The following is a 10,306-nucleotide window of genomic DNA, read 5'->3' on the forward strand; positions in this document are numbered from 1 at the left end:
TATGTCCAAGATGATTCATAGCAGTAGTTGGTACAACCTGTTGGAATTCAGCTGAAGCTGTTGGTTGGAGCACTTCAGACCTCCTTGATGTGGCTTTCTTATGGCAGCAGAGCCCTGAGATAGAACATTCTAAACATAGAAGATTGGAATCTACAGGTTGCTTAAGGCTCAGACTTGAACGTTACAGTGTATCGTGTCTGTTACTACTGTTGTCAAAGCAAGTCACAAGATAAGCCTAATTCAGGAGGAGGGCAAAGGACTGTTTGCGGCTGAAGACAGAACAAAGCCATGAGGCTTGCCACAGGCTGCCAAGAGCACGCCTTGAGAGTGGATAGCTTTGAAGGGGTACAGATTTCCTACCAGAATGTTACTGCAAGAAAAATGGCAAATGTTGAATTTAACTAGGGGCCTGGGTACCTGAGGAGGCCTGCCGGGTTGGAATGGGCTGTGTGACAAGGTTCTGAAGCACAGGGAGAAGAGACTAGGCTTAGACTGAGGACCTCTTGGTGAGGCATATATATAGACTTGGGAATAACTCTTCTGGCTCTCAACTAGTGTTTCATGCCTTTTTCTGTAAGCTCAGTGTCAATAGCTGTGATTTGGCTTCTCTTTCTAAGATGTGGAAGGAATTTTTGCCCGTGAGGTAATTATAAAGGTTGTTGAATAGGCATTTTGAAGGACATGAGGACTCTAGCAGCACTCCAGAACTGGCCACAGTAGTAGTTGAGGGACGTGCAGTTTGTGCCAGATCTATTTTCAGCTGCATGCAAGGGTTAGATTAGTTACTTAGTCTTGCCCTGTCTTTTCCCCACAGTAACCCTCCACTGAGTGAAGAGATGTTGCCTCCTGGGGAGTGGATGTGTCACCGGTGTACTGTCCGCCGAAAGGTAATGCTGCTGCTTTCTGAAGGCTTCACACAGAGTGCCAGAGTTAGATCACTGGCACTCCACAGTTAAGGTAGTTTGGTCCTATGGGCATTGCATCCTCATCCTGTCTTGTCTCTTCAGACACTGGAGTCACCACACTTGTTCCATGTTAACTATATGGCCTAAAACTCCAGACGTGGGATGTGAAAAAGGGCCGAGGGTTTGTTAACCCACCGAGCCATGTTTAGTCACTAGTAACAGACAGTCTGATCTTATTGCCCTCTTAGGAAATAGCCTGGAGCTGGGCGTGGTGGCGCACGCCTTTAATCCCAGCACTCGGGAGGCAGAGGCAGGCGGATTTCTGAGTTCGAGGCCATCCTGGTCTACAAAGTGAGTTCCAGGACAGTCAGGGCTATACAGAGAAACCCTGTCTCGAAAAAACAAACAAACAAACAAAAAAAAAACCAAATAATCTGAATGTGGCGTCCTTACCTGTAGCTCTAAAAAAGAAGGCTGCTTCTTGCTGGGTTCCTGGACCTCCAGAGGCTTGGTCAGTTGTATTAGTTAGAGGAGTGGGTTTGAAGTATGTGCATGACTCATTATTTTCTATTTTGAAGTTTTTTATGGAGAACAAGAGCTAAACTTACATTTATCACTAAAGGAAGTAGGAGCTGGGTGTGGTGGCATATGCCTTTTGTCCCAGCACCCAGGAGGCCAGCCTGCCTGGGCTACACAGAGGAACCCTGTAGGGGAGGTGGTGTTGGGTAGGTGTGTATCCACCAGATTATATTGATGTCACCTTCACATTAAGAGCTATAGATTATAATTTTATCTATACTAGGCTACCCTGTTATCTTCCCACAACAGTTGTATAACCAGAAATTTCTTTTCTTGTGACATCACTGTTGTCTTCTTGGTCCCAATATGATGTCACAGTCATCAATTGCACAAATAGAATGAGCTGATTCAGAGATTGTAGCTTATGTATGTAACTGTTTTCAATCTTTAAAAAGAAGGTGAACAAGCAGGCATTAGTTTCCATTGTATACACAATGGTTTCCATTAGAAAGCAAGCCAGAGCCAAGTTAGCCACTAACCAGAGCTGTATGTAGTTTGATTTCACCTAAGGTCTAAAAACTAGGCTATCTGTCAAGCTACCTAGCCTTCAAAACCCTTTCCTGTGAGTCTCCATAGAGTGTGACCTGTCTCAGTTTAGAAACTGATCATGCAAAGAAGCTAGACTCTAAAGGGTTGAGATCAGCCAAGGAAGAAAGGTAAAAACTTGCTAGTGCCCGTCATATGCCAGGTGTTCTACTGTGACTCCACTTAATCCATGCAGCTAAGAATGCTGGTAGTAGATCTTAATTATGGAGAGGAAGAAACTGACCTACAAAATACAGAATATTTTCCCAAAGACTCAATGGAATGGACAGCTGAGATTGGAACCAAACTTTATCTCCCTCTAAAGCTTTCAAGTTCTTTGGAAACAGTGTGGCTTGGTAGGTTATAGTACACTGTTTTCTAGCATAGGTCATTTTTCCTGAGATGCTGCTGTAACTCATAGACCTCCCTGCCTAATGGTTCCAACTCTTCCTTTCCCACTATCAGCAGCACCACCACCACTCCCCTTTGGCCCCCAGTATTTACAGTGAAATGGATTGAAATACACATCTTCTGGACTTCGTGAGCTGATGGGTCAGTCCATGCCTCTTGTCCATGCAGTCCTCTTTATTGCCACCACATCCCTAAGAGGAGAAAGATTTTAGTGTTTTCACTAATGGAGAAGTTTCTGAATTGCCCAAGGCCACACTAACTGGGTATTAGCATGATGACACTTGTTTGGTTTTAGAGTCTTGGAAGAAAATATATTGTCAGTTACCCAGTCCTACTAAACACACTGTAGTTTTTTCCACTTCGTGGCTTCTAAGGAGTTTGTGGTTAAGACCGGAAGCCATATTTCATGGCCACCATGCTTCTCCATTGGTTCTCCCCACGTGGCACCCTTCCATGCCAACCCCTCTGAGAAGTGAGCTCTCCAGCCTGTTCAACCTTTGCAGATTTTCTTCATTTTGAGCTGTTTTCCAAACCTTTCAGTAGCATGATGCTCTAAGCAAGTGACAGTGACCTTAGCTCACAATACGATGTTCTGACCTTAATCTCACTAAATGTGTTCTTACTGTATTTAGTTTTTTAGCTGCTTGCCCTGTGCTTTAATATGTATAGAAATGTTAAGTATTATATTTTTCAAACATTCCACACTATTTTTGGTGATTTCATTGCTGCCATGTTTTCTCATTTTAGTTCAGTTATAGCTGGAAAGCTCAGCAGTTAGGAGCACTGGCCATTCTTCCAGGGGACCTGGATTCAATTCCCAGCACCCACACGGCAGCTCACAACTGCCTACAACTCCACTTTCAGGAGATCTGAGGCCCTCTTCTGGCATTTGTGGGTATTAGGCGCATACACAGCGCAAGGGAAAATACCAGTACATACAAAATAAAATTTCAATTTTAATAATTGTTATGTGTAAGGGGCTTTATAATTTTTATAAGTGATCTAGTAAGACATATAGCCATCTCTGTTTTGTTCTTTTCATGATGGCCCACCTATTCATTTGCGCAGAAACGAGAGCAGAAAAAGGAGCTTGGCCATGTCAATGGACTGGTGGACAAGTCTAGCAAACGGACTACATCCCCCAGCAGTGACACTGACTTGTTGGACAGACCAGCTAGCAAAACTGAACTCAAGGCCATTGCCCATGCCCGGATCCTGGAAAGGAGAGCCAGCCGGCCTGGCACCCCCACATCCAACGCCAGCACAGAGACCCCCACCTCTGAGCATAATGACGTCGATGAGGACATCGTTGACGTGGACGAGGAGCCAGTCGCAGCAGAGCCGGACTATGTGCAGCCCCAGCTGCGGCGGCCTTTTGAGCTGCTGATTGCTGCTGCCATGGAGCGGAACCCTACCCAGTTTCAGTTGCCCAACGAACTGACCTGTACCACTGCACTACCAGGTTAGCGACATCATCATCATAACCCTCTCTTACCCTGGCTTCCCAAGGGATTACTACTGCCCGTAGCCAGTTTTTTGTTCCTGTTCCTGATTTTGCCTGGAGAAGCGCATCAAAGGTTGTAATTGTTATAGTACTTATTCTGTTTTCTGAGTCGTCTATCTCCTATCTTGTTATTCCCCTGCATCTTTTGTTTTCTGTTTAAGATATATGCCAAATATCACACACCAGTAATCTTAGCACTTGTGAGGATAAAGCAAGAGGATCATGAGTTTGAGGCCAGCCTGAGCTACCTATCTCAAAAACATAGGAGGATTTGAGAAGGTGGCCCAATCCTTAAGAACACTGGCTGCCCCTGCAGAAAGGACTGAGGTTTAGTTCCCAGCCTTTGCATAGTGATTCACAACCATCAATATCTCCAGTTTCAAGGGATCTTCTGGCCTTTATAGGCACCAGGCGAGCGCATAGTGCACATGTGTACTTGCTGGCAAGCATTCATATTCATAAAAGAATAAATGAAAAAAAAACTTAATTAAATAGGGGGCTAGAGCAGTGGCTCAGCAGTTAAGGGTACTTGTTCTTGGACTTCCAGAGGACCTGAGTTCCATTTGCAGCGCCCATATAAGGCAGTTCACAGCTGTCTCTAAATGCAGCCTCTGGTTTCTGACTCCTAGCCTATGCAGGCACCTGCACGCACATGCATAATCCCACAATCCACATGGAGATACATATTTGTACATAATTACAATTGTTTTTTAGTTCTTTTTTGTTTTGTTTTTGTTTTTCAAGACAGAGTTTCTCTGTGTAGCCCTGGCTGTCCTGGAACTCACTCTGTAGACCAGGCTGGCCTCAAACTCAAAACCTGCCTCTGCCTCTCAAGTGTTGAGACTAAAGGCGTGTGCCACCACTGCCCTACTTTTTAGTACTTAAATAAATAAATGAAACAAAGTTTAGGGATGTAGTTAGGTGATAGAGCATCTCCCTACCATGCACAAAGTCCTGGATTTGATGCTCAGCATCTCCTGCCCTTTGCAGATAACCACAAATTGTGTGTCTTGAGAGTATGTGTATAAGCAAGTGTCTATACATGCTCGTATTCTCTTCTTAAATAACATACCAAAAAACTGTTCTAATATTTGGGTTTTTTATCCTTACAATGCATTCTAGTGGTTTTAACATTAATTTAGCATTTTATTAGGTTTTTGTTATAGCACCATAATAATCCATTGTGTAAATGTAATCAAAATGATTTAAACAGTTTTCTATTCATTGCCAGTTAAATTGTTCCTAATATTTTCTCATTTATTTATGTGTATGGGTATTTTGCCTGCAAGCATGTCTTGTGTACCATGTGTGTACCTTAGTGCCCACAGAAGCCAAAAGAAGCTATCAGACAGAGTCCTGGCACAGGAGTCACAGATGTTTGTGAATCACCATGTTAGTGCTAGAGATTGAACTTGGGTCCTTGGAAAAAGCAGCCAGGCCTTTGAGCTACCTTTGCACTATCTCTCTAGCCCCCTTAAGATATGATCTATAGGGCTGATGTGTATGGTAAATTCCTAATATTGGAATTGCTAGGTCACAGTTTGCAGTGGGAGGTTTGCTAGCTATTATCAAATTGTCCCTTTTACAAAGAAAATCAAGTCTACTTGATAGCATAGTGCTTCTAGATCTTAATTTCTCTTCCTAGAGAAAATGAGATTGGTTGAGCATGGTGTCTACCATACACCTGTGTTCCTATCATACATGCTTGGATCCTTGCATTTAAGAGGCAGAAGCAGAACTGTCAAGAGTTTAGAGCTAGCCTGAGCTACATAATGAGTTCTTGGCCAGCCCGGGCTACAGAGTCTCAAAAAAACAAAAGAGGACTAGGAAGATGGCTCAAGAGTAAAGTGCTTGCCGTGCAAATGCTGGTGTTTATATATTCAGAGCCCATGTCAAGCCGGGTATGGTAGTGCATATCTTTTTTTTTTTTTTTTTTTTTAGATTTATTTATTTATTATATATAAGTACACTGTAGCTGTCTTCAGACACACCAGAAGAGGGCATCAGATCTCGTTACGGATGGTTGTGAGCCACCATGTGGTTGCTGGGATTTGAACTCCGGACCTTTGGAAGAGCAGTCGGGTGCTCTTACCCACTGAGCCATCTCACCAGCCCCCGGTAGTGCATATCTTTAATCCCAGCACTCAGGAGGCAGAGGCAGGCAGATTTTTGAGTTCGAGGCCATCCTGGTCTACAAAGTGAGTTCCATTCCAGGACAGCCAGGGTTATACAGAGAAACCCTCTTGGGGGGGGGGGGGGGCATAACAGCTTGCCTATAATCCCAGCCTGTGGGAGGCTGAGATGGAGGAAGCTTGCAGCTATCCAGACAAACTAATATGGTAAGCGCTAGAGGAAGTGTCTGCCTCAATCAATGAAGACATCTGACATCTACCTTATGCCCACCCACCCCCACACATACATACATACATACATACATACATACATACATACATATGTGCAAAAAGAACATTGGCAGGCTTAAAAATTACATATAAGCCAAGTGTGGTGTGTGCCTTTAATCCCACCATGGGAAAATCAGGAAAATAGATCTCTAAGATTGAGGCGAGCCAGGGCTATGTGAGAAGAAAGGGGGGGCAGTGGGTGGGTGGGTGGGTGGATGGATGGATGGATAGATAAGCCTATCAGGCTACTAGCAAGTTAGTTCATGTGATAAAGGCACTTGCCATGGAAGTCTAATGAGTTTGATTCCTGGAACCCCATAAAAGTGAAAGTAGAGAAAAGTTACCTTCTGACCTTTATGCACGTGTATACTATGTGTGCACCCCCACATGCTTTTTTTTTTAAAAAAAGACACATATAGTTATGCTTACTGTTGCACGCCTTTAATCCCAGCACTTGGGAGGCAGAGGCAGGTAGATTTCTGAGTTCTAGGCCAGCCTGGTCACATCAGCCAGGACTAAGAGAAAACTTACCTTATGTCAGAGTGGGAGTGAGGGTTGCATATGGCATCTGCTTTCTATAGAAACATAATTAAATTACAGTCTTTTGCTTAGTTTTCTTCACAGTCTAGTCCTTGTTAACCATGTAACTTAGATGTGTGTATGTGTGTGTGTGCGCGAACATACGTGCAGGTTTCTACTATCAGAGATTTCTCATTATTTTATATTAGTGAAATCAATATTTCTGCCACAAAGCAGGTGACTTCTATTTCCTGGTTACCTTGTGGTCTTTCTTTCTTACTGTCTGTCTGTCTGTCTTGTCTGAACCATGGCACATGCTTTTGCTTAGATCTGTTCTTTCACTTAATATTTTCATATTTCAACAAGGAATTCTGAAGCCAAGGACAGCTCAGCACCACCAGCTTCTTTTCTAGGTTCTAGCAAACGGAGAAGAAAGGAAGAAACCACAGGGAAGAATGTAAAAAGGACACAGCATGAGTTAGACCATAATGGTCTTGTTCCCTTGCCGGTCAAAGTCTGCTTCACATGTAACAGGTATTTTTTTTCCTCTGTCACCCCTTGTAAGTCCTGTGTGTTAATTAAATGTGGACAGCTTATATTCTAATGGTATTAGCACACAGAACTAGTTGACTGGCCACTTCTTGAATATGTCAATAACAAATTACCTGTGGAGTCAAAGAATTGAGCCAGATATATAATACATTCCTATAATCTCGGCACTTAAGATATTGAGGTGGTTTGGGGAGTTCAAGGCTAGCCTAGGCTCACAAGGCTTCCCCCTTCCTTGAGGGATTCTCAATTGATGGGGAAGTAGTGCCGTTTAACTTAATGGTATCACCACTGAAGAGTCCATGTTCATTATGTAACCCCCTACCCTGATTTAAACCCAGTGGGTCAGAACTCGTTGACATGGACCACAGGGTAAAGGCTCTTGTATCATCACAACCTGAACAGAAGGACAAAACCAACTTTGGCAAGTTCTTTTCTAACTTATACATGGGAGTTGTGGCATATGCACACACATACAAACACATTCACTAAATAAATGTAAAAAAAAAAAAATTGTAGGATTAAACTCAATCCCACACCCATAAAAGACATGAAACTCACGGGGGCTTGTTGGGGGAAGGGAAGGGCTAAGAGGGTAACAAGAGGTGAACATGACCAAAATTTATTATGAAACTGTGGAACACTAAACCATAAAAAGAAGTTGGGTTTGGTGGCTCACACCTTTGATCTGAAAGGCAGGCAGATTCCTATGAGTTCAAGGCCAGCCTGGTCTACACAGTGAGTTTCAGGCCAGCCAAAGCTACATCATGAGACCATCTCAAAAAGGAAAAAAAAAAAAAAAAGAAAGCCACAGATCCCAGTACAGTACATTGATGGTGATTGCTGTAAGTTAGAGTTAGACTTAAACTGGAGGGCGAGAGGCTGATGAGATGGTCAGTGGGTTAAGGTGCTTGCCGCAAAGCCTTGACCTTGGTTTTAATCCAGAGGGCCCATGTGGTGGAAGAAGACTCCATCCCTAAATGAACACATGGCACATGTACTTTTCCTCCTTCCCAATACACACACAAAAGGTTTCTGGCTTTTTTTTTTTTTAATGAGGTACTTAGCAAAATGTTAAACATAAATTTTAAAGTGTTATAGGTATCTGTCCATTCCATTGACTACCTACAAGTAAGTTTGTATAAGTTTGTTATACACAGCTGCCCTAGGACACTAGTTTCCTTCAGATAGGCTCACCTCAGTTATAGGAGCCAGATGTTTCAATGCCTGAAACTGGAATTGTTGGCTTGAGTATATCAGGAAAACTGTACTATGGTTGGAGCAGCCTAGCAGGAGAAGATGCTTAGTTGGCATCACAGAAACCCAGGATGGTGGTACAGACAGCTATCCCAGCACTCAGGCGGAGGATGCAGGAGGGGCAGGCATTCAGAGTCATTCTTAGGGATATAGTAAGTTGAGGTTACATGAGTTGGCTTCACAACCATCGCCTCAACCAAAAAAAAAAAGTATTCGCTAGGAAAGCTATGGAAAACTAAATGGCATATTAGAATGAGAAGCTCTGAGCTCTGGCACTAGTACAGTTTTGGGAGCACTGGTGTTTGCTGACAAGCTCTCTTTGGAGTGTTCTCAGAGGTGCACACAACATTCCTTGCCTCCATCTCCACTTATCAGCACTGGCTTCTTTTTATACAGAAGGGAAGTTGTTTGTTCTGTAGTTACAACTCCAGAAAGACTGCTCATGCATTATTCTTTTCACATTTGTTTGTATGACAGACGATACACAATTGCCACAACATAAGTATACAGATCAGAGGACAACTTGAACAAGTTGGTTCTCCCTTTATCATGGGTCTGACGAATTGAACTCAGCAGGCAGGCTTGTTGGGAGGTGCCTCTTGTTGATTTATGTATTTATTTTTAAGTGAGAATTCCTTAAAGAACAGGGGCAGAGAGCGGAGCTGAGTACTAAGCATTGGTCATTTTTGCTCTAACAGCTACTTTAGCCGTACTCCAAACATTTAGATTCACAAGATACATTCTTCGTATAAGATAAAATAATGAAGAACCTGGTTTTCATCTTCCTTGCTGACTGAGTGTGACAGAGCCTAGAGGGAGGGAAGATGGACAGGACAGGCTGTGAGGACTGACTGAGGAGGAAAGGATCTTTTTAGAGTAGAATGGTCTTGAATTTTGCCCCAGAAATCACCCATCACATCTCGTTCCTCTGCAGGAGTTGTCGAGTGGCCCCCCTCATCCAGTGTGACTATTGCCCGCTTCTGTTTCACATGGACTGCCTCGAGCCCCCGCTCACTGCCATGCCCCTGGGCAGATGGATGTGTCCGAATCACATCGAACATGTGGTGGTAAGCACACTAGTGTTTAGTGAGCTCTCTACAGGCCCAGCTGGAGCAGGGACCAATCCCCTAGAAACAGTAACATCCCCTTGTGCAGAGCTCAGTATAATCTTGCAGGTGCTGGGTTCAGCAGACCATCCTAATTATGCTTGGTTTATCTCCCCTGCGCATCTTGCCTTTCCCCAGTACCTTCTTCAGCTGTACAGGCAGGCTTGACTTGCTTGCTTATAATTTTTACTCCACAGTGAATTAAACAATTGCTATTATAGCCATAGAGACTGAGTATTAGAGCCAACCTTAAAAAAATAAATGGTTGGCTGTCAGGAGTCCGTGTGGCCCATGCGTCCAGTGAGTTTGTTGCCCTCTTGCATTAGTTCTTTATAACGACCCTGTGTCAGTCATCCTGGGTTTCAGTGAGTTGTTGAATGGCACCTTTATACACTGAGCCATCTCACAGGCTCTCTTCAGACACTGCTTCCTACACTAGAACAGATCTGCTCTTTGCAGGACAGATAGTCCTTCTATACAGTCACCCAAAAGGTCGTAGAGGGCAACTTCATGAAAAGGTATTCCCTCACAAAAACAGCCTTTCCAAAT

The 10,306-nt window shown here is 43.5% G+C and overlaps 1 protein-coding gene and 1 long non-coding RNA gene across 8 annotated transcripts in view; one reads left to right on the plus strand and one right to left on the minus strand.

Moving 5' to 3' along the window:
* Nucleotides 1-10,306, plus strand: part of Phf12 (PHD finger protein 12) — a 47,807-nt gene that overhangs the window by 23,180 nt on the left and 14,321 nt on the right. For 6 of the 7 annotated variants that reach the window (XR_388469.2, XR_003949452.1, XR_003949453.1 and 3 more), the window contains 4 exons: nucleotides 815-887; nucleotides 3,489-3,882; nucleotides 7,259-7,379; nucleotides 9,586-9,718. Coding sequence is in view for 4 of the 7 variants with exons in the window: in XM_006533400.2 (XP_006533463.1) it covers nucleotides 815-887; nucleotides 3,489-3,882; nucleotides 7,259-7,379; nucleotides 9,586-9,718 (721 nt within the window). In the remaining 3 variants the exon portion in view is untranslated. The remainder of the gene's footprint in view (nucleotides 1-814; nucleotides 888-3,488; nucleotides 3,883-7,258; nucleotides 7,380-9,585; nucleotides 9,719-10,306) is intronic. The other variant, XM_030246034.1, reaches the window with a different exon arrangement.
* Nucleotides 1,681-2,921, minus strand: Gm51908. The gene is made up of 2 exons (XR_003949719.1): nucleotides 2,746-2,921; nucleotides 1,681-2,611 (listed from the first exon to the last, which is right to left on the minus strand). It is a non-coding gene; the product is annotated as a predicted gene, 51908 (long non-coding RNA).

Source organism: Mus musculus, chromosome 11 (genome assembly GCF_000001635.26).
Source record: "Mus musculus strain C57BL/6J chromosome 11, GRCm38.p6 C57BL/6J".
NCBI classification, from domain to species: Eukaryota; Metazoa; Chordata; class Mammalia; order Rodentia; family Muridae; genus Mus; species Mus musculus.